Source organism: Periophthalmus magnuspinnatus, chromosome 20 (genome assembly GCF_009829125.3).
Source record: "Periophthalmus magnuspinnatus isolate fPerMag1 chromosome 20, fPerMag1.2.pri, whole genome shotgun sequence".
NCBI lineage: Eukaryota > Metazoa > Chordata > Actinopteri > Gobiiformes > Gobiidae > Periophthalmus > Periophthalmus magnuspinnatus.
Window position 1 is genome coordinate 7,799,437 of NC_047145.1, and position 25,214 is coordinate 7,824,650.

Below are 25,214 nucleotides of genomic sequence, written 5' to 3' on the forward strand. Positions count from 1 at the left end.
GGGCCTTGTGAAGGAAAACAGACTTTAAAACCATTGACGAACATTTTTGAATCACCGCCTGATGATGTCAAGAGTTGAGACGCACCATTTAAGCATGTAATAGTGTAAGCTGGTCCATACATGTGCACATAGTTAAAAGACACTCGCTGAATAGTAGTTATGAGGTTATTGAGGTGCTGAGGTGACGTCACACTGGGGGGTTACGTTCTGCAGTTACATTCAGCAGTTACCATGGTGACACAGTGCACACATTGGCAAACAACCTGGTAAGTTTGAATATAGTCTGAAAACTCAAGTAAAAAAGAGGATTAAAGTTCACACTGACACACAGGGTTAAAGTTCAATGGTCAGGCTCGTGCACAGATGGGACTCCCAAAATTCTCGACATTTCATCCAGTGTTCCATGTCAGTCATAACTAAACAACTGCTGCCTACTATATTTTCCCTGGAGAGTGGGTTAATTTCAGGTATTACCTTTTATTAATAATTTTCTTTTGTCTAAAAAAATACAGCTCAGTTTTGCCAAGACCCCGTCAGCAGACCTAACCAAAAACTCTAAACTTATCTGTTCCTAAAGCTAACCCTAGGGCATCGTTGCAATAGAACCTTAAGCTCCGCCCCAAGATGAAATGCCAAGGTTTTAGGGAGTCCCTGCACAGATAGAGCACGTACAGCGGAGGCCACATAGGACACAGCGGGCCGGGGTTTGGCTGACAACTTCCAGGAGGTGAGGAGGGAGAGGAGGAGCTCAGGGAGAGAGCTGCTGCGATAATACGACTGAGAGGGGGAGGAGGGGGGAAGAGAGACGGACAGAAAGGATCAGAGGAGCAAGAGCGAAAAGAGAGAGAGAGTAAAAAAAAAGAGAGAGTAAAAAAAAAGAAAGAAGAGATGGGGTTCACACATTGAAAATGAAAAGATTAAATTAATATGTAGGCTGGAACTAAGAAATCTGATCCTAAAGATGCACTATGCAACTTTTCTGGCAGAGGGCCCCCATTTGGTTGTCTCCATGGAGATGTTATTGTGTTATTGTTTTGCCTGTAAAGTTCCACAGTACAGAGTATTACCATAGAGACAAGCAAGTGATGCTGCCAGGTAAAGTTACAAGTCAGATCTGTGGATGGGGAACACTGCTTAAAAAAAAAAAAAAAAAAAGCATGTTTTTCAAGGTATTTTCAGCAACAAAAATACCTGTAATATGTCAAAGATAAATACCATAGTGTGGGACATTAAAAAAAACAAAAAACATCTCAAAAACAAAAAGGTGCACACTCAACTACAAAGCTTAGATTTCAGCTCATACAAAGGATAATTGCAAACTATAAATCAAGGTCTTTATTATATTTAGTAAACTTGGATGCCAGTATTGTGGAAGTAGTGTGTAGTGTCATGATACAAAATATTCAAACCTGATTTTGATACTCAATACCGATTTAGATACCACAATAACATTTAGTCGTAATACTGTCTTTTATATTACCATGTGACCTTATATCGGTGTAATCCCTCAGTTATCCAGGTGAGTTCGATAGTGGTCCGTGGGCACATTTAGTAGTCTATGTGTCTTATACTTGTTCTGATATAGGTCAAGATTATTCTTCATTTTCTCATAGGCTTGATTTGGAGTAACGGCTTCTTAAAACTGATACTAAATCTGAAAATCTAACAACTGCATTAAGTATATTTGAAGAAGTCCCAGGAATCAGAGCACAGTTTAGTATCACTTTGCAATATGTCAACAAAGGACCACGAGGGAAAAAGAGTGAGAAGACCTGTTCAGATCCTATAAGGGGATGTGGTGTGGTACGTACCCAGCTGGTGGTGCCGCCCTGCCCCTTGGCAAAGAGCAGAGAGGAGCCCTGCAGCACAGTCCAGGACGATGCCCAGTTCTTCCTGCACAAACAAGAAAACAGCTTAAACAGCAGACAGCTACAGTGAAGGGCTCCATGAGCTCAAAGATAATACATGTGCTAAATATAAAATTATAGTTTGTTTACATATTTTAATATATATATTGTCTATGGTTTATTTATATGATTCTTATGGTTGGGTTTTTTATGTCAAATTGTAAACATGAACCTCTGATGGATAGCTGCACATCCCGCTAGTGAGTAGTGTATTTATTTTTCATTTGCAGCACTGGTGTAAGAAAATAAAATTAGAGAATGTAAGTGGGTATGTGCCAGTGGTGATGAAAATGGTTGGAAATCACAGCAATGACATATAACATGCTTAAAAGCTATAATTTATTATATACATACATATGTCATAGAATGTTTTTATGCATTGAAGCTAAGCATTTAAAAATAAATACTTTTAAATATATTATTTCTAAATTTATATTGTAATATTATATATTATATTATATTAGGTCAAACAAGCATTGAGACATTAAGACATCAAGTATTAAAGGACTTACATGTAAAATTGTGGTTTTAAATTACATAAACGTGACCCCTGTGTTTGAGACATGTTCAAATCAAATATAGCTTTTATTGATAACAAATGTAATGCCGATTTATTCTTAATTACATAAAACCTAAAAAGACTCTCTGATCTGAATCATCACTACCTAAACCCTGGCACGTGCAGCCATTTATTAATCAGTGCATTTGCTGCTATAGTACATGTTGTCCATATACTGAGAATGACAAAAACGTGTATGTGTCCTTTATCTACAGATTAAGACACTGACAACACAGGTTTAGTTGTGATGTGTGCAGTACTTTTTGTAAAACTGTAAGAGTCGCTACACACAGTTCATTTAATTCCTATGAACCATTTTGTGCACAATCTGCCTTCTTCTTACCTGACTTTCTTTCCATTCTCCGTGATCTTAGTGACGTTGAGGACTCCACACTTTTCTGAGGGCTGAGGAGGAGGATGGAACCAGGTTAGAAGAGGATACACCGATACTGAAAACAGACCTATAATGTTATATTCAAGGTACTGTGCAGTAGTTTGAGTTTGAAATATTTTTGTAGTTCCCAAAAGCCACCAGCAGAGGGCACCCTTACGCTATATACAAGAAATGTGAAGGATGCTGGGAGTAGTCTTGTGTAACAGGTGTTTGTGTCATCACCATCACCAGTGTTAAAATCCCATTCAGATTTTAATTTTTGTAGATTTTCAACTGCCTGGATTGGTAAAGCTTCTGTTTAGTCTTACAATTTTATATCAGATTTATTAGGCTAATAAAAACATTTGCTATTTTTATTTTAGTTAGGCTAGTTTTAAAACATAGCCTTACTGTATGTCATATTTAGAAGCTACATTCTATCCTATACATTTTATACCTAAAAAGGCATGTTACAATTTCTTAATGCTATAGTTTGTTATGTTGTAAAAAAGAGCCTAATATAATCCTTTTTTAACCTCACATTAGTTTTGTCAAGGTACTAAAATTTCAAACTTGATACCATGGAGTTGACTCTATGAAATACCGGTTCAGATACAGCAATGAAGATACAAAAATGTTTCTTTTTTTTGTTAATAACATGTCATTTTCAAACACAAAATAACAGTACTTTCTTTGTTACCATCTTATCTTCACTCTGATAAGGCTCAAAATGACAATAAAACTGTTCAGAAAAGCTCAACTTATGTCCTGTTTAAGTATTTTTTTGCTGTACTTGCTCAAACGGGTATCTAGTTTTGATATTAGTTTCAGTATTGTTTAATATCTGAATTTTGCTTCTTTTGCCAACCCTAACTCACACATGATGCAATAGAATACAGTGTTGATTCTGGGAGAGACTATGGTGGGACAACATAATAATGTCACTATGGGGGTGCCACAATTTTCTCCAATTTTGGAAGTTGTGGGTTGTGTTTTTATTTTGGGCTTACTCTTGGGCGGCACTTTCACCTCATAATTTAGATGACTGACACATAATTTGGCAGTTCTTTTTCATACTAATAGACCTAAGATTGAAATACAGGCTGTTAATGACGTTAATTATTTTAAATAGGCTATGTGGTTAAAAATAGCTATCTAATTAGCGTCCCTTCTGTGGTGAGACATGATACTTTACTTAGTTAGTTCCTATTTTTTGCGGAGGCCGTTTGTTTTGGGCTGTTTTCAGAGTCTTGCTCCCTTGTTTATCTCTGAAAATCTGGCAACCCCCATCAGAAATAGCATAATTAAGCTGTAGCCTACTCATACTCAAAGCCAATTACAGGGCTGCCACAAACTAGTGCAATGTTTTTTATTTGCATCAAAACATTTTAGCACTAGCGTATAACTTACATAAAGCTACAGGTATTTCATCTAAGATATAGGTTAATTGAGTGGCAAAACCCATCCATTTAAGAGTTTGTATTTAGTTCATCTGTCCCGTTACCCCTTAGCAAACAGTAGAAAGGGTGATAGCAGGTGTTAGCAGTTAGCAGTTAGCATGCACAGCCCCATGCAGTTTGTGTATTGCAGTGTGGTGCTTGCGTGCGGATGGTGGGTGGAGGTGATACTAACAGTGGAGGGGTGTTTGGGAGACGAGGGGCACGAGTCAGAGTCTGGGGAGCTCTGCTTGGGCCCGGCTGGAGCATTCTCCTGTCAACAACAACCACACAGTCAGCATGCTAGGCTAACTGCAAGTCGAGCTAGCTAACTTAATATGAAATTATTAAAGGTCCTAAAATATGCAAAATTGACTCTTGTGAGCATAGTCATGTTATAATGTTGTTATGTCCTCATATAAACGTACCTGGAGTTGTGTTTTGTTTCATTCGCGCATGTTTGAGTAACACTTTATTAGCCCATTAGTCTGTTTACAACTGCAAAGGTCAAAATGCTCCATCTTTTGTTTTGAAGTTAACAGTTTTAGTTTTTTTTTTGTGTTTTTTTTTGCCACGATTGAAATGATTTACTCTTACTTCTTTCCTTTTGTTCAGTTGAGATTGCCAATGGAATAGAGTGTTTTCAGTTTGAGAATGAAACAAAACACAACTCCATGTCTGTATGTGATGAGGAAACAATATCATAACATGAATCAAAAATGTGCATAATATAGGTCCTTTAAGGTAAGAACTGTGTAACATGCATATACAGCCAGGGTATTAGTGTGGTCAAACAAACAAATAGTTAAGAGTTAAACAAATAGTCATTAGGAGAAAGTGATTAAGTTATAAGGTCAAAATAAGGGGTGAAATCTAAAGGAGGTATGTGATATTCTGTTAATACTAGTGTTTTCACACTCTATTTCGATGCTCAGGAGTAGACTCCGATACCACAATACAATACATACAATTCTTTAGACAATAGAATGTGACTTTGAACATTAAATAATTGTACTTTCTTTTATATACCCATATGGCCTTATATCTGTGTAATCCCTCAGTTGTCCAGGTAGGTTCCACAGTGATCCATTGGTTTATATTAGTCTATGTGGTTTTATACTTAATCTTATCCAGCTCATTCAAAAAATTCAGGAAAGGTTAATTTCTGTCCTGTGGATATGACTTTTTTAATATCAATACTTGCTCAAATAAGAACGTAGTTTTGTTACTAGTTTTAGTATCGATTAGTATCAGTTTTTCAATCATTTTGACAGCCCTAATGACACTTTTCTTAAACAAAATTAAGTTACTTTTGAAAAAGCTAAATTTTTTTTACAAATCACAGATTAAAAACAAAAGCTGCTCTAGAAATAGTTAACTCATTGATTGGACATTTGAACTTTTTTCACTCTGTTAGCCAATTTAAAAAGTCATATAACACTGTTTTGCACTGGGCAGTCCTGAACAGAACAAGTAAAAAAAAAAAAAATAAATACGCTCCCTGCTTCTGATTTTACCATGAACAAAAACGTAAATAGACTGCTGAAAACATGCAGTGGTAAAAAGTAAAAATAGCAATAAGAACTTCAAAAATTGTAAATAAATAAATGGATAAATAAATTGACAAATAAATGAATAAATAAAAAAAATAATAATAAGACAGCTTAACTCACTGCACTTTTAACATGTATAATTTTGTAATACGTTTGGCAGCATCATGGGACAAGGACATTGTCATATTTGGCGATTGAAAACCTAATGTGGCAGATCACTTAAGACTGCCCAGGACTTTCTACAAATCAATAGAACATGTTGCCCTAGCCATTGTTAGTTCCACACTGATTCATATTGTTGCTCTAAAATGGTTTTGATTTGTGATCTACCTACAACAAATCAACTCAGATCATGTTCTATAGGACGAGAGGCCCACAGGTGGCACTGGCAGTACAAACTTTGTCAGAGTACAGAGACAGGCGGAATCTCTTCTTGTGAGGGGCAGAACCAAAACGCCACACTTTGAATGAGAACTGTAAGGAAGCAACCGGTTAACCTCAATCCCTCCACTCCACGGGTTCTGAAACTCTTTAAACCATATATCAACAAGTCAGAATAACTAAGCTTGAACTAAATACAAAATCAGCATAAAACCTAAACTAGACACCAAACCATGGACTAACTTGTTGTTGTCAAAGTAAAAAAAAACAAACAGACAAAGACAACTACACCCACAGGATAAAGGACAATGAAGCCAACACAGTGACTTCCAATAGCAGTAACCACAATTTACGAATCACTGACCAAAATCCTAACAAGCTTAAAAACTAGCTCTTAAACATGGTCAAACTCCTATTGTCTCTACAAACTACTATTTTAGCATTAGAGCTTTTAGCATCCCAAGGTCAATTTGTAAATGTAAATCTAATAAATATGCAACAAATGTAATTATATTTTTCTGTCCACACTGGCTGGACTAGCTGCGGTCATACCTTGTCATTGAGGTCCAGTACGTAGGTGCTGTGTCTCCACTTGGTCAGAACTATGGGCTCCTGCTGCTTCCTCTCCAGACTACGGCTTTTGGGCAGCTCCCCCGACTGAGGCGAGATGTTATACTGAAAATAAAAACACATAAATAAACACAGTTACGATAATATTTAGAAGCGATCTCCTATACCTCTCCCTTGGCAATCCACAGCTGCATGGACCTGGGAGGTACTTCTCACCTCCAATACTTCCTATAATGGTGCTTCAAAAGGCCAATGCCACAGAGACACTGGGACCTGTGTCTGACCTTATGACGTGTGACCTAATGATATCCTCCCCAAAGCCTCAGATTAGGGAGTAAAGAGACAAAAATAGATGGCTACTAGAGCTTTATCTGATTAATTACGTAATCCACAACATGTTAGCATGTTGTGGATGTTAACTTTAGAGCCACATGCCAAAGGTGTGGCACAGGATCCATTCACCAACACGGGACAAATGTAGGTTAAATGACACATATGACAAGTTTTAGGTCGGGCCAAATATTTATTATGTAATGATGATTTTGGAGTACCCCAAGGGTCAGTTCTGGTTCCATTCGTCTTTACAATAAATCTCCAATGAAATAGTATAAAAATAATGAAATAATTGTTATGTCTACTGGAGAAAATCAAATATACATAGGGTCTTATTCTGTTTACAAACCGCTAACACCGTAAATTAGGACTGGAGTTGTAACATTTCAAACTCGATTTTGATATTCTGTAGGAATAGACTTAATACTCAATACTGATTCTGAACCCACAATGATAATTAAAAACACTATTTGGACAACAGAGTGTCAACATTACATCGTAGTACTTTTTTTATATTTCCATGTGGCCTTATACTTGTGTAATAATATCTGATTTTCTATCATGTTGACAAACCTAGTTACTTTTATATTAGTTTAGCAAATAACATATTTTTTTCCCCAAGTAACACTATCTAAATATGAAAATGTGCACTTTGGATTGACCTTTAGAAATATATAGCTTTTGTACAGTGAGTGTTTAGAATACAAAAAAGTGTAATAATTAGTAATGATTAGAGTTACTATTTTACCCCCAGTAAATGTATTATCATTACTTACCTTGGGCAGCTCCCACTCTGACCTGGAGCCGTCTGCACTGTAGTAATATGGCCGCCCCTGCTCGTCCACATGTTTAATCCACTGTGACACAGAATCAGTGAAAATTGTATAAGTGGACCTGCAGCTCTTATATAAGGTTATGTGTTTATGTCCTGACCTTCTCCTGGGTGTACTCCGACACGTAGGTAGTGTGGCCGTGCTCGTCCAGCTCCTCAGACCAGCCTCTAGGGGGTGACCCGTACTGACTGTCTGACTGACTAGAGTGTGTGCTGTTACAGTTCTCTTCAGAGGATAGCGGCTGTGGAGGCACAAGTTATGTTAGGATGCTGTCACCGCCCGAAAAACATACCTAGAGTTGTGTTTTGTTTCATTCATAACCCTGCATTATTAGACTTTCCAAAGCTCCAGGGCTGGAATTATAATAAGGATAAGCAGAATAAGGACCCTTAAAGACCTGTTGCCAGTTGAACATATACTTTCTTTTCTGTTTTCCCTCCAGTCAAAAATAGACCACATAAACTCAATCCTTAATAACAACCAGTTTTCAGGTGACATCCTCCTATATTACTGTTAATGGAGCAGAGAAAATGTTTGATAATGTTAAAAAGCAGACCATCCGAGTCGCTAAAATAAATGAATCTATCCTGCAGTACAAATGTTGTCAGAGTACAGAGATAGGCGGAATCTCTTCTTGTGAGGGGCAGAACCAAACGCCACACTTTGAATGAGAACTGTAAGGAAACAACCCATTAACCTCAAACCCTCTGCTCCACGGGTTCTCCGACTATTTAAACAAAGTACCAACAAGCCAGAATAACTAAGCTTGAACTAAATACAAAACAGAGTAAAACTTGGACTTGATTAGATCTAAGACCAAACCATGGACTAAACTGTGATCAAAGTTTAAAAAATGTAAAGCTTAAACTGGCGTTGGTGGGTCTAAAGCAAGACTACACCCAGTTAATAAAATAAATTAATTTGTCCTGTTGCAATTTGAAAGCGGCATATTGATTGTACCAATAAAAAAAGACTACTAACAGTAGAGTTGCCACTATTACGATTTCAAGTCATTTAAAGCTACCATCTGTAATTAGATTGGCCGACCCACCCCTGTTGTATTCTCACATATCACCACTCGATGTTATCTATATGCATCCATCTACTGAAGTGTGGTAGTGTGACAGCTTTGGCCTGACAGAAGAAAACCAGAGAGCATAGGTGGTGAGGGGAGGGGCCAGGTGAGATGAGGGGGGAGGGGGGAAGGGCCAGGTGTGGGTGGATGGAGGAACAGGTTTCACATCTACCATCTACAGGTAAAACAAAAAGGCCTTGTAAAACCAGAGAGCCTAGAACTGTGTGAAACTGTCCAGGATAACCTCCCGATGGCCTTTTAATTCTGTGATATTACAATACATTTCCATAACATATCCTGACCTCGGTCTCTGCGTGGCCCTGGCTGTCCCCTCTCAGGCTGTCCCCTCTCAGACTGTCTCCTCTCAGACTGTCCCCTCTCAGGCTGCTGGTGCTGGATGCGTCCCTGGTGCGGGGGGGCTTCCACGTTCTCTCTCCCGTGGCCCGGTGGTAGTAGAAGTGTCTGCCACTGGGGTCCTTGTGCGTCTCCCAGTCTCCGTGCAGGTGCAAGGGGGAGCCTGAGGGCACTGGGGGCAGGTTGGACTGAGAGATCTTCAGCTCCTGGAGGTTAGTGTAGACCGGGGAGTCGGAGCGGCCTGGGCCCGTGGGAGAGTTGCTCTATGGGGACAAAACACAACAAGATGAGAACTGAGGACACACAAAGTAACACAGAATTATTCCATTCTGTAGAGGTAAATCAACTTTAACAAACACTGCATGATGCTACAAAGACTCCAGAGCACTGACCCCCTGCAGTGACCTTATGTGGTACCAAGGAAGTCGTTATCAGCCCTTGGGATGTCACGATATTAAATCTTGGAATCAATACCAGATTTTTATGAGACCAATACGTTCAACATTTGCCTAATGCCATGAAAATATAAATTTTAAATAATATTAAGGAACAACATTTCCTTGGAAACATGCATGAGGAGATCCTCGTCCAGGACAAATAAGAGTCAGGTTTGTGGTGATGCAAGCCCACTCAGCACAAGTAACTAACTAAAAAAGTTACACTACCAATCAAAAGTTTTGGTCACACTTTTTAAAATATTTCATCTTTATTTATATGATTTACACTGTAGATTCTCACTGAAGGCGTCAAACTATGAATTAACACATGGGATGTACCAACCTTAAAGTAACTCAAAACCTATTTCAGATGTTAGAATTAAATGCTATATATACTGTACTGTGGCTTTAATTAAATGAATTACTGGGCCCTAATCTCTCTAGAACAGGTCTACAGTCTCAAAACAATCAAATAAAGTCTATTTAACAGTCTAAGCTGCTATGTTCTCGTTTGGTTATTGAAATAAAAGAAGACAATGAAATATTAAAACCCTAATGCGTTCATAATACCATTACATGTGGCTAATAATAAGGCAGAGGCAAAGCGACTACCGTGTAAAGCCCTCATTAGAAAGCCTGGTCACGCTACTGCAGTCCTGTGTGTGTGTGTGTGTGTGTGTGTGTGTGTGTGTAGGTGGGTGGATGTGTGTGTGCATGCGTGTGTGTGAGAGAACGAGAGGGATGTGTGCTGCAGAGAGGGCTGTGTTCATAAATCACACCTCTGCAGGAGCAACAAGGAGAATCAGTGAGCCGTGACACAGGAGTGAGGGAGGGACTGAGGGAAAGAGAGGGAGGGAGAAGGGGATGGGGAGAAAAGTGAGAGAGAGACAGAGGGAAAGAGGAAGTGAGAGGAAAAGAAAAGAGGTGCGAGAGAGGGGAAGGGGGTTGAGAGGGAGATCGTGAACGAGAAGGGATGAATGTGGAGTGAAAATGTAGGATAGAGTGATAGATATGAAAGACAGAACAGTATGAATAAAAAGAAGAGAAGTAGAAAGGAAATGAAAAGAGGGGGAGAGGGCGAAATAACACGTGCAGCGCAGACTAGTCTACAGACCTGTGTAATGGAAGTCAGACAGTCACTCACATTCTCTGCATAGTTTATCAATATGTGCAACAGAGCAAAGTTATAAAGACAATGTGAAGACCGCTTGGATGATACTACCACTACTACCACTACTAATACTACTAATACTACCACTCCTAATACTACTGATACTGCCACTACTAATACTACTGATACTACCCACTACCACTTCTTAAATTTGTTTTGTGTATTTGAAAATAAATGATCCCCCAGTCAGATATATTGTATAAGCAACTCTTGAGGTCAAAATAAGTCTGCTGTGTGCTGGGCCTACATCTAAATAGAAAGCGTTTTATTCCCTGGTAATTAGGAAGTGCTTGTTAGCATGTTAGTTGTTATTTGTTAGCTTTATAGTCAGAGCAAAACTCCGCTCTGCTCTCTAAAAGTTGTGAAAAGTGCTTATAAACTCGTCATGGTGAATAATTAACTGCTTGGAATGCATAAGGTAAGTGAGGAATAACTTTGGACCATTGCAAACTGTTAAAAATGTTTCATTTTTTTAAGACTAAAAATTAGGTACAGCGCTTTTAAGATAGTTTAAATTTGAGTTTAAATTTGAAAGAAGGTTATTGCATAACTAGTGCAGTTCTGTTGACCTTTCATGCTAGTACACGAGGATTGCTGACTGAATTATGCAGGGCTGTTGTCATGACGACTGTTGATTATTGTAGGCCTGTCTCAAAATGTTCCATACAAAAATAGAGAAGAGAGCATAAAGAGGAAGGAAGGGCAGATGAAGAAACCACCAGAGATGCAAAAACCACATTGAAAAGGGCACCAAGCATTCGATTCAATAGTCAAAATACAAAATATAGAATTGATATTTTTGTAATGAACTTTTTTAAACTAAGATTTTCAACATGGAACACTTTTTAAGACTGTTAAACTAATCCAAGAATCCCATGCATTTCAGAAATTATTTGTGGAGGTCTGAACTACAGGGATACAGAATAAGACCCCATGGAGACACAGGAGGGGCATCTGACATACTGGGGCATTTCAGACCATGTTTAGACGTCTGAACTACAGGGTTACACAGGATAAGACTGAAGTAAAATATTTTTAGAATTTTCGTGATCTATCAGAACTAGTTTAAAACCAGATTTAAAACAACAACAACAAAAAAATCAACAAACAAACAAAAAATCATTACAGTATTACTATTATTTTATCTTTGCATTATGTTGTGTTGTGTTTTTTTTTTTTTTTTTTCAAATCAATATCAAAACTGGTATTGAGCATCAAGTCTTTGGTATCATTTTATAATAACAAGACTTTAATTAGCTTTAATAAAGCATGAACAAAGACTTAAAAGTATAGTATGTAACAGTCTAAAAGTGGCACAAGCATAATACCATGGAAATAGAAAGTTAAAACCATACTTTGGAACATTTTCCTTGGAGATAGCTAAGTTTGATGCCACACTGTGGAAGATTCCAGCCTAAGGAACATTTCCATGAAAACAAGCAGGAAGCCGTCCTGCAGGCCAAATAAGAGTCAGGTTTGTGGAGATGCAAGCCACACATTTTTTTTGGGCTAAAAAGTTACAAACTGTGTCTGTCTAATGAATGAAACATTTATTAAGAATGATTCAGGCTGAGTAACTACCAAAGTAAGGGTTTAGGTATTAAGTTGTTACTAGGCCTGAATCATAATGTACAAATAGTTTTTTAAAGAATGAGTTAAGTCTTTATTCATGCTTTATTAAGGGTAATTAAAGTGTAGTAAATATAAAGTGTTAGCAAGTATTTTTCTTATTATTGTGATACAGTTTGAAATGTGACACTGTATCAAAATAATTCCATGTTCGTGATTTGCACATTGTAATTTCATATTTATTATTATTCCAGCCCTAAATTACAGCTATTAAAATCCATTAAAAAAAACACCAGATTAACACCAAAAAACTGGAAAGTAGAACATGCCCTCTGTGTCAACATGGCCGCACTTCAAAAATGTTTTCGCAAACTTGGCAGCACCCGAAGGTCACCACATGAAGCACTGGCCCGCCGCGTTACTATGGAAACGGCACAGTGTCAAATGTAGATCCTGATTTGGACACAGTATTTGGGTTAGATCCTGGTCTGCCTCCAGAGAGCGAACCAGCCAATCAGAGCAGAGCTTCAATTGGGCCTTTGTTCTGCTTAGGGGACGAGGGGTTTGACACAGGATTTCAGGGCAGAGCCGATACGAGAGAGATATCTGAGATTTTATCCAAATGAAGAGTATTATAATGTGGTGTCTGAAGGCAGAAAGGTGACAGACAGGATGTTAGATTATCAGGGGGTTTGGGGGAGAATCATTTGGACAGAAGTCAATGGAACTGCAACTTCCATTAGAGCGAATATTATTAGCAGTATATGTTAGGGTTGTCAAAAGTATCAAAAATCAGATACCAATCAATACTAAAACTAGATACTCATTTGAACAGGCATCAATACTAAAAGTCTGGAATGGATCTTTCTTGAATAGCTTTCAAATGATCTTGAGCTGTATCAGAACAAGTATAAGATTTTAAATTGTAGTATCGTGACAACACTAGATATATTTTTAATATGGTAACTTGGAACAGTATGAAACTTGCAGGCAGTGGCATGTTAAAACCCATACTTCAGAACAGTCCGCATGGAGATAGATCCATTTTATGCCGTACTGTGGAAAATTACAGACAAAGGAACGAAGGAAGAGGCTCTCCTCCAGACAAAATGACAGTCAGGTTTGTGGAGATGCAAGGCCACTCACAGTAAGGATGCATGTTTTGTCTGTTTTTCAGTGCAATAAAAAAGTCCATAATGAGAAAAACAACAACAACATGTACTTGGTCTGTGTAATCCCTCAGTCGTCCAGGTCTGATCCATAGCAAAAGACAAAATTAAATCTGTCAACTGAACCAATCGTAGGAGCTGTTTACAGTTTCAGTGTAGTTAGCTCCTCCCTTCAGATAGATATAAGGCAGTGGCCACCAGCAATCTGACCAGAAGAAGCGACCTGAATGATCCTACAACGATTTGTCCAGTTGACAAATTCAATTTTGTCCTTTTGGGGGTTTTACAAAGGTACAATATGTAACTGTTTCTGTAACATCATCCATCTGCTTAAATCAATAGATATACCATTGCCTGGGATGTACCATAGTATGGCTTTAAACTTATCTCCATGTATACAAGTCACCAGGTTAAGTTACAGGTCAGATAAGTGGAGAGGTGACCCCACTCAAAGTAAAAAAATGCATGTTATTCAAAGTGTTTACTTATAAATACAAACACAGTAATAGATGGAAGATGGACAAGTTTAATGCCATACTGTGGGACATCAGAGAAGTTACAAAGTAGGAGTAAACGTATGCTGCTAGAAAAGTACTCTAAAAAGTACTAATTTCTTCAAAAAGTCACACAAGTAAATGTAACTGAGTAAATAACTGAGTATTAGCCTTCCCTTAGTAACAGATGACTCTACCAGACCCTTTTTAAACCAAGCAGAAACTAAAGTGAAAGTCTAGAGACACTGGTTTCCTCATTACAAAGTGTGTGTCTGGCACGTCCTTATGTAAGTGGACATATGCTCTCACACACTGTCCAGCACATATGGGTCCATTATCAAAGGCCAGCTAAAAATATCACCACCTGGAATGGCATCTGACACTTCTGAGGAACAGAGTGCTGCCAGGGCCCATGGAACAGTTACACACAGAGGAAGTGAGGGAGCGGAAGGAGAAATCCATCTGCCTTGGATCGGCACGAACTACAGCCAGGCAAGACAATAGGCCTGGGATGATATCGAAATCTGGTGTCACGATTATGATGGCCGGAATGATTGCGATTAACGATTATATCACGATAGTTAAAAAATGTTACGGATATGAATAATTATAATTTTAATGTTATGAAGTGCATAAATAAACAACTGTTACAGTCAGATCAATTCAAGTGCATTTAAAGTGATTCATAAAAAGCCAACAAAAAACAAATACAGATAATACGATACAAAGGAAAAGAAAGTGAATATGTTAAAGAATCTCTAGGCCTGTAACGATAACACATTTTGAAGTGTGATATACTGTCGAAGTAAATATAGACGATAAACGATAACATGGAAACCAAACCATAAAGCAGAATTATCACCAAACAAGTATTTTAAATGTGCAATTTTGTTAAAAAGTATGAACTGCAATGAATAAATAACAAAATGCAACACGACAGACACAAAATAGTGTCTGTAACTTACTACACTGTTTTTAAAAGGGCATTATGCAACTTTCCAGTTTAACGGTCTATCCACTGCTTTTGCTTTCACTATCATGTGGGCATTATGGCATTGAATGTATTAGATATTTTTCTCAAATTGTGCAGCACTATTTGCAATTTTTGATTTTTGTTTTAATAACAGGATTCTGCTCAAAGGTCACATTTTAAACACGTGCAGTGTCAAAAGTCTGAAATATGAGCAACTGATACAAGAATCACAGTTGCATCCTTCATGATTTGCCAATTGCGTGCAAACAAATAGCCACTTCGATTTGGCTGCATTTGTTGTTTTTGTAATATTTTCTAACAACAAAAACATCTGTAACTGAGATAAAGAGGCACTACGTAACATTTCTGGTGAAGGGTCGGCTACCTGCTGGTCTCCATAAAGCTGTTGATGCTTTGCCTGGAATGTTCTACTGTATGGCATTAAACTCATCTCCATGGAGATAAGCAGGTGACAACACCAGGCTGAGCTACAGGCCTGATCTGTGGAGAGGCAAGCCCACTAATAAAGAATGCCTGTTCTTTTTCTAGGTAGTTATATTGCAATACTTGCAGTTGAGAAAATGCAAGATAGATTCCTTTAATTCTATGTTATGGAGCATTTCAGGTAATGCATCTCCATGGAGACAAGTGCACCTTTAACATAGATATGTTATATCATCCATCCATACATACAGATGTTAAACTTTGTGCCAGAAAATGAACAAACAGGTTACAAATCCTCTGCCAGAAAAGTTATATAATGCATCTTGTCAGAACCTCAGCATTTTAACAACAGCACATTCACATATAAAATTGCACATCTCAAGTAACTATTGTGTAACAATTAGGACTGCAAAATTAATCACAATCAAACTGAAATTGCAATTTCACAAATACTAAATCACAAAGTCTGTATTTATCCAAAACATTGACAAACATGTTCAGAAATGCATGAAGCTCTCGCAAATATTTACGCTCCCCTAAAATGTGAACTTTGAACAGAATCCTACTAGAAAAACAAATTGTGACTCAGAATCGCAGCGCTTGTCTGAAAAATGGCAAGGCCTACAGCTCAGGAAAACAGCCAAAGGTCAGTAAGAGTGACACAGTAAACCTACGCACCTTAGAGCTCAGAAACACATCGTCGTCATCCTCCCCGGTTCTCCTGTACCCTCTGAACAAACTCAGACGCCGCAGCATGCTAGCACCACACACCACGCTAACACTGTGCCGCATGCTGGAACCGCGCACCTATCTACCTTCTTTCGCAGTAGTCTGTCCCCGGGGACACGTGGAACCGCGACTGACACAAGCGTGCACCGGCCTGAGGCAAGAGGAAATCGTGGTTGAGATTTCCGACTGCAGCTTCCTCCATCAAACTGTTTCAAGTGTGTTTCAATGACTGGGAAACCCACCACTTTATTCAAACTGAGATGGCATCTGCACCATTCAGACAGGCCATTTGATATTAGTCATTAGTCATATAAAGGTATAGTAATTCAACTTTTAACTCCAGTGTAATGACTAATGAGCTAATAAAGAAGGAAGCTTGCAACATTGACTTTGCAAAGTAGCAGAAGTCAGTGCACACCTGTCATGATAACTCATCTTGAAGTATTTTTCTTAAGTAAATATTGATGATAAACCATAATATTGTAACTCATGCATGACACAGTAAACCAAGAGCAGATATAAACCACAAAATCTTCATCTGCAATATTATTTAAAAACCACGAGCTGCAATATATAAACAGCAGAATGAAACACTTCAGTACTTAGTTGTTAATGAGTCATAGAAGTTATTAATTCAACGTTCTACAGCTCAAATGTTACCATACAGCCAGAAAATAACCACACATTTCCCAGTAATACAAAGAAAATGTACACATGATAAATACTGACCCCAAAAAATATAGTTCCAGCTTTCATATATTAAACGATAAATCGATATACTAATTATCGTGACACACTGCCCCATTCTGTGTGTTTGCCTTTTGAACAGAGTCATGAGGGACAATGGAAACAGAAGAGTGTTATATGGCTGAAAGTTTAACTGGTATCGAGTATGGAGTCTATTGCCCAGTATCGACATCGAGTTTGAAATTTTAGTATCATGACAACACTAGTTTGCAGTGCTATCAGCAAAGTAAAGGATGACTACTTTTTTTTTTCTTTTCTACATAATTCCATAAATCTTGTGTTATATATTTGATGTCTTGAATATGTATCTGCAATGTGGAGAGTAGTAAACAAGTAAGAGAAAAGAAGAGAAAAAGAGAGAAGAGGAAAAAAAATGCTGAAATCCAATTGGTTTAAACCTAAAATGACTCTCTCTGATCTGAATGGTCACTACCTAAAACCCCAGCACCTGCAGTCAATCATCAGTGCTAGTGAGTGAATTCTGAAGACTATGAGCTTTCACATGAGGCCTGTCCATACACTGAGAATGTGTTTAAAAGATCAAGAATGGATGACATTTAAAACCTCTTTAGGCATGTTTTTGATGAGGCAACAACGTGAAGGCTTTGGCAACCCAGGCTACACACAGTAATAGTTTTCACAAATAACTACGCAGGGCTGTTGAATTTGCACATTGGTATTATGTTCCTGTTTAGTGCTCTGTTGAGAGCACTCCCCTCCCTCTGTGTTAGAACAATCAAAATCTAATACAAGCAGCTCAGGGAGGCTCAAGGAGGACAGTAAAGACAACCATAAATAACAGGAGCCAGAGCCAAACAGGTCAGAGGGAGGGCATCAGGTGCACACAGCCACCAGCAGAGGTCACTGTGGGGCAGACAGATGGTGACATAAGAGGAGCAAGAGGAGAGGGTGTAATGGGACACAGGAATAGGAGAGGAGGAGAGGAGGAGGAGAGAACGATAGGGGGAGGAGAGGGGAAAGCCGGACAGGAGGAAAGGAGGAGGAGAAGGAGGAGAAGGAGGAGGAGGAGGAGACGAGAAAAGGAAAAGAGGAGGAGGAGGAGAGGAGAAGACGAGAAAAGGAAAAGAGGAGGAGAGGAGGAGGAGATGAAGAGGAGAAAGGGAGAGGAGGAGAAGAGAAGGAGAGGAGGAGAGAAGAAGAGGAGAGGATGAGGAGAGGAGAAAAGGAGGAAAAGAGGAGGAGAGGAGGAGGAGAGGAGATGAAGAGAAGGAGAAGAGGAGAGGAGGAGAAGAGAAGGAGAGGAGGAGAGAAGAAGAGGAGAGGAGGAGGAGAGAAGAGGAGGAAGAAAGTCAAAATAGTAGAATCCATAAATCTCTATATTAAAGCTATGCTTTAATCGTAATTATGCCAATAAAATACACATTAAAGGAGCAATTCTATGTAATAATTAAAAAATATATCCATTTCTGAAAGTACCACCTGCATGTTTCCACGGAAATAAAAAATAAAATTTTCTGTAGAGAAAGACGTGCTGTGATTATAACAAAAGGAATAATATTTCCAAGGGAACAAGCATGGAGGGCTCACAGTAAGGGTGTATATTGTCGTAGTTTTATATTGCAATGCTTTTTCAGAGAACATGATTGACAGGCGGATTAACCAATCAAAAACAACATTTACAAGTAAAATAAAATATCAATGAGCAAAGACCTAAGCTAAGAGAATACATTTTGTTCTGAATAATATAAGAATATTTTAGAGAAAATATAGAACATCCATATTTGAGAAACATGTACTACCAATGTCCAGCTGCGACTGGACTGGCTTCAGACAGCTGTTTGAGATCTCACCAGGAGCAGTCATCTTTGATCGAGGCACTTCCTCCATTATTGTATGCGACACAGTGACACTCTTCCCCATGGTCCCTCCTCTCTCCAGCCCCCTCCTCCTGTATAGACTGCCCCCCCTCCTGTGGTCTGTCTATCCCTCCTCAATGATGATGATGAGGCTGGCTCTGTCCATATGATCAGATTAACCTACATTTCCAGCCCGATGCCCGCCTGACGCTCCCCCATACCATACGCAGATAAGTGGGATTTTACAGGCTCGGTACCCCCTCCTTCCCTCTCCATCACGGGTATATACAGCCACAGCAACCACAACCAGCAACGAACCATTTAACAAATTGTCCAGTCATTCACAAAACAGCTGATTAAGACTGAACAAGACTCCATTGATACCTACAAGTTTTACAATTATTTGGACTTATTATCAATAATTCTAATATACACACACTACCCTAAATGTAATCCTCTTTTATTGTCATAGCAACAAATACAATATCAGTTCTGTCCTGGTCGTGGTTCGGTTCTGGTTCAGTTCTGGTTTGGTCCTGCTTTAGGCTCAGTTTGGGCCCAGTTTAGTTACATATTAAAAGTTTACAGAAAACAAGAAGAGGAAGTACGCTTCATGGGTTACTAAAGGCTATAAAGCAGGGCAAAGGTGACTCAGCATCTTCACATCTGAGATTTAGATTTGACACAACAGAACAGGGCTAGAGCATCAACATCATTAACCTTCTGACGCTAACCAAGTAACACAGGGCAAACAACAAACAGTCTGCTGACATACGCAGCTACTATACACAGATACTTGTACTGCAAACACTGGAGATACAAGGAACACAAAGACGTAGCAACATCAACAATCGAATACCACACTACAGATATTGGAAGATCTGTAGGGTGTTTTCAAAAGTAGCAGGCTGTGATTGGCCGAGAGTGATAAGAAAAGAAGGTCCTATCTTGTAGTTGAAGTGTGAAGTTCATATACACATGAAATAAGTGACATGTAACAGATTTACATTGCACATCATGAGCAGTAAAGGCTAGTACCGGTACATTGAAATATGGACCACAGTGGAGTAGGTGAGCACACTCCATAGACCCCATGATCTATCCGTCTGCTGGGAACATATTAACCACGTGCTAAGAAAGTAAACCTAAAAAAAACAACATGATAATTACCATATCAACTTGTCGATCAATAAATTAAGAGATGGAACTATACTTTTTGGGCTCAGAGATGTGTGTGGCAAGTATTGCTGGTGAAAGATGTACCTTTTCGCTCTGTGGTTTTGTACATGCATGCACTAAAATATCCCATACTATTATTACATTATTACCAGCATGGCGTGTGAGTAGCAACTTGAGTAATCACACTAGTGCTCTTATGTAGTAGATTCCACCACAAGTAGCCAGCAAGTGTGTGGCATCACAGCATCCATTCTTGTACATAAGGTAACAACCTGGATCTATAATAAGAACTGGATAACACATTCCCGCTCTGGTCCCGTGTGAGAGCGAGTAGAGGCCATTCTATAGGTACAGGAGGTCCGGTTCAGAAAGAAATGTCCCGTAGAGTGCAATGTGTTTTTTAAGACTTCAAGCTGCCCGTGTTCAACTGACAGGGCATCCACAACTGTCACAAAGGTCAGACTTTATAAAGATTCTTCTGTATTTGTATTTATAATCGACTTATCTTATTCAATGCATAACAGAATAATCGTTTTTGGGGATCAAAACTTATTGCAGGTACTTTGTCTTTGTACTAGTGGGGAACTTTTTGGTATTTTTCTATGACTCATTATAGATACTACTACTAAACTGTCTCATTCTGCTATTTATTTAATGCAGCTCATCTTTTTTAGAATATTTTTTGGGTAAAATTCTGCTTTATGTTTTTGTGTCACTGGCATAAATTAGTTTCAGTATTATCATTTATTGTGTATTTGTTGGTGAAAATTACATTCTATCTATAGCAGCCTATTTCTGCTCCTGTTCTGTGTGTCCCCATGTCCCCCTGGTGGCAGTAAGACATCTCACACATTCCTGCGTTCTGACAGCTGACAGCTAAGCCCCCGCTGAGGGCCTAATCCAGCCTAATGCCCACAGCGTGATGGGGCCCAACTAATTAGAGCAGCACTGTATCTCAGAGCAACATGGAGGAGGCGGGGCTTATGTCACATACTGTACAACCAATGAAAACTGTTTATGGCTGTGCGTGAAGTAAGAATATATAGATAGATTATGATTTATCATTACAATCAGCATTGAGAGCACTTTTAAACAGGAGAATTGAAGAGGCTATACCTGATTTTTACGGTTTTAAAAACATAAACAGTTCATTCAGAGTTTTAGTTTAACAGTTTAAACAGTAGTGGTTCAAAGTTATTCAGAGCATTTTGAGCGTCCAAATTGTTCACCTTGATTGTTGACCTTGAATTTATAAGTGCTTTTCATAACACGCAGACCAGAGTTGAGTTTTAGAGAATGACTAACATGCTAATGTGCACTTCCTGATTATTTAACAATAAAACACTATAGTTAGATGCAGATAGTTCACAGCTGACTTATTTTTACCTCAAGAGCTATTTCTAAGACATATCTGTACAGGGACAAGACATGTTTTACTCAAATACATGAGAAACGAGCCCTATAAATGGTGCATTATGTAACTTTTCTGGTCTCTATCATCATTTTGTCTCTATGGAGATGTTATTCCTTTGCCTGAAATGTTCCACAGCATGGTATTAAATTCAACATTGTGGAGAGAACTGATGCCAACAGACCAAATTACAGGTCAGATCTGTAGAGAGGCGACCCCACTCTCAGTACAAATGGTTTTACTATTTACGTTTAATTGAACACATGCAAGTAGTCATACTGTGGAACATTCCAGGAAAAACAATATAATCTACATGGAGACAAGCAGGTGGTAGACCATCAATAAAAAAGTGACATAGTGCATCTTTAATATTTGAGAGCAGACTAAAATTTTAATTGCTAAACTCATCCAAGAATCCCATGCATTTCCGAACATGTTTGTAGAGGGAGGGCATCTGACACACAAGGATATTTCAGAACATGTTTGTAGAGGTCTAAACAACAGGGCTAGGAGCTTTTGCACAGAGTACAACCCCCATGGAGACACAGGGGCATTTAGTTCTCAGAGAGGACATGATGTTAAATAATTTGAGCCTTATGGATTTGCAAAATGTGAAAATTGATATGATAATTTGCTTGATCTCACAGCCCTGGTGTATTATGTAAAACTGTACTTGGAAGGGGCCCAGTACGGTTCACTCTCACTTGAGGGCAGATGGCACGGCTTATGGAGATCTCTTTCATATTCTCAGATATTCTAATCTGTTTGAGAGTGAGCACATGTACAAGGGGCAGGGGGATTCTTAATGAGAAAAAGCCCAGCACCTGCAGCCAATCATTAATGAGTGCTAGTGTAGCCTCTGCAGCTCAGTGAACTCTAGACATTCTGAGCTTTCACATGAGGCATGGCCTGCCCATATACTGAGAATGAGAAAAACATGTATGTGTCATCTTTCTGCAGGTTGAGGCTCTAGCCACTCAGGTTCAGTAATTGTAATATATTTTTAAACCAGTAAGAACCCAGACTATGTGCTACCTTTAAATAGTAATAACGATCAATTTGCAAAACCTGGCAAGTTATGAATTACAAAAAGGGATATTCTTTGTTACTGACCGGCAGCCTTACAGTGTCCCAAGCAAGTCTCTCCAAGTATTTATACCAGAATGAAAACATCATATATTACAAAAGCAGCGTCTGCTCAGTCATGAGTTAATCAGCTTTTATACTTGAAGACAGGTAAAACTACAAACTGTTTCCTGGAGGATGAGACAAAGCCTTTACAAATTATAATGTCTGTTCTGAATCTGACAAACTGACAGATCAAATGCATTTACATGAAGACATATAAGAGGCATATTTTCTGCACAACATGAATACACACATACATTTCCATCACAGTGTCAGATAATGGCCATGGTCCATGGTCATGTGCACACTATCTCTTTTTCTGAGGGAATCCTGAGGCATTCCCAGGTCACAGTAAACCCTAGTGCTGACCTTAGAGGTCAATATTGGGCAGAAAAAGCTCTACTGGACCATCTCTAATATCAGCAGCATGTTGGCAGAGAATAACAGCAGACAGAAGGGGTCTCAGTGTGGACACAGAGAGAACAAGAATAAACAGTTTTACATAGAATTGCATGGGCGCCAGAAACACATTTAACATCACTTAGGGAAGGTACAACAAAGACTGGGGAAGTAAGTGACACTAATGAAAACCGATGGAGAAGCTAACCAGATAAGTACAAGGCTGTGTGACACAAGTGATGCTGTTTGGAGAAGAAGACACATTTTAGCTGAAATGAATCAACACTACAAATATCACTGTCAGGCTCCTCGCGTTAACCACACCTGACCTGCACCTGTCGTGAGGCTAAAATTTCAGTTTGATACTACGGAATAAACATGATACTCAATACTGATTTTTATATGATGATAATAATAAAAAAAAAAACACTTGTACACAAGAGAATGTGATTTTCAACATTAAATCATAGTTTTTTCTATTATATTACCATGTGGCCTTATATCTCTAATCCCTGTCGCAGGTAGGTTCCATGGTGGTCCATGGGTGTGTACTAGTCTATGTGTCTTATACTTATACAAGATCATTCTAAAGGTGTTCAGAAAAGGTTCATTTCTGTCCTGTGAACATGTCTTTTTTTAGTATCAATACCTGCTCAAATGAATATCTAATTTCAATACTAGTTTCAGTATCAATTAAATGATTAGGTGGGTTAAGTCCTTGTCTAAGGACACAACAGCAGCATTCATCTGTGGGAGCTGGAAGCTCAACCTGTGAGTCAGTGGATCTGATGACTCAGACAATGAAGTTTATGTCGAGAGTGGAATTTGAACCAACAACCTTCAGATCAGTGGGCAAACACTCTACCAGCTGAGCTACTGTAGTATCTGATTTTTGATACTTTTGACAACCTTATGGGAAACAAATTATTAGTATTACAAAACAAGGACTAAACAACAAAAATGAAAAAAACTGATGGAATATGGGGTTAAAGTTCTGTGATCATGTTAAAATTGAATAAAGATTTATCGCAACAGGCTGTTCCCAATTGTACTTTTTTCAAACCGCACATGACAGACACAAATAGTACGTTTCAAACACATTCCAAACATTCTAATTCATTTTGATCATTAGGGTAATGCTAACAACAATGATCATGCTAACAGCACATCAATGCCTCTGTGTTCTGCCCTCAGTGTAAAAAGTCCATTGAGAAGCATTAAACAGAACAAAGTACAGATAAACTGCTGAGTCACCGTGTCAGAATAATTTTGAATGAACGGTAAGTTTAGCATCTAGCGCTTCACAGCAAGAAGGTTCAAGGTTCAACTCCTAGGCCTTTCTGTATGGAGTTTGCATGCTCTCCCTGTGCCTGGGTGGGCTGCAGTTTCCCCTATCAACCCAAAACATGCACAATAGGTCAAATTCTCCTGCTAAGGTAGTTCTGACCAAGACTAGCTCAAGATCTGGAGATGGGTCCTCACTTCTCCTGACAGGTTGCCCCAGTGGCATTGAAGGACGGGTCAAATACAGAGTACACATTCCCTATGGGCGCAATAAGGTGTACCTCAACCTTAACCTTAAAATCTTGGTCTAACATGGTTTAACATTAGGCTAACTGAAAATTCTATGAGGTGTGACAACATGACACGACCCAGAACTCGTAAAACTGAGCACAGCCAACTTCAACTTCAACACAGCAATGATAAATTTGTGCTATAAACTACAGACAAAATAACTTTCAAATCCCAAACAAGCTTGCTGCTAGACATTGCCTTCCTCTCCACAGACGGCCATGACAGTAGCACCTGCTCCACTTACTGTGAGCCTTAGTACTGTTCCTAACCACCTGTACTCACAATGTAGTGTGGGCTCCGCAGGTAGGAAAACATTGTCCAGTCAGGTGGGGGTCCTGGGGGGGGGGGGGGGTCCTTAGGGGAATCCTGGGGGTTCTCTGAGGGGGGCTGCGGAGGTGCTAGGTTGAGGGTTCTATCTCCGCTTCCTCCCGGGCCTACACGCACACTGTCCTGACAACTAACACACATACAGCAGATTAAGAGTCTTAGGCGCTATTCAGGGCACAGACTCAAATAGAGCCTCATCAGCTCAATGACCCGGGACTGTGAAGAGGTGAGAGAGTGACAATCGACCACAAACACAAAACAATCCATTTTA

At 38.9% G+C, this 25,214-nt stretch overlaps 1 protein-coding gene across 7 annotated transcripts in view; it reads right to left on the reverse strand.

The window, feature by feature from the left end:
* The window catches only part of arhgap12b (Rho GTPase activating protein 12b), a 72,065-nt gene that overhangs the window by 11,654 nt on the left and 35,197 nt on the right, over positions 1–25,214 (reverse strand). For 2 of the 7 annotated variants that reach the window (XM_055230035.1, XM_055230034.1), the window contains exons 3-10: positions 9,323–9,637; positions 8,046–8,186; positions 7,889–7,969; positions 6,762–6,884; positions 4,472–4,549; positions 2,810–2,871; positions 1,812–1,893; positions 673–777 (exon numbers count right to left, since the gene is read on the reverse strand). In XM_055230035.1, coding sequence (XP_055086010.1) covers positions 673–777; positions 1,812–1,893; positions 2,810–2,871; positions 4,472–4,549; positions 6,762–6,884; positions 7,889–7,969; positions 8,046–8,186; positions 9,323–9,637 — 987 coding nt within the window. The remainder of the gene's footprint in view (positions 1–672; positions 778–1,811; positions 1,894–2,809; positions 2,872–4,471; positions 4,550–6,761; positions 6,885–7,888; positions 7,970–8,045; positions 8,187–9,322; positions 9,638–25,214) is intronic. The other 5 variants (XM_055230037.1, XM_055230036.1, XM_055230039.1 and 2 more) reach the window with 3 other exon arrangements.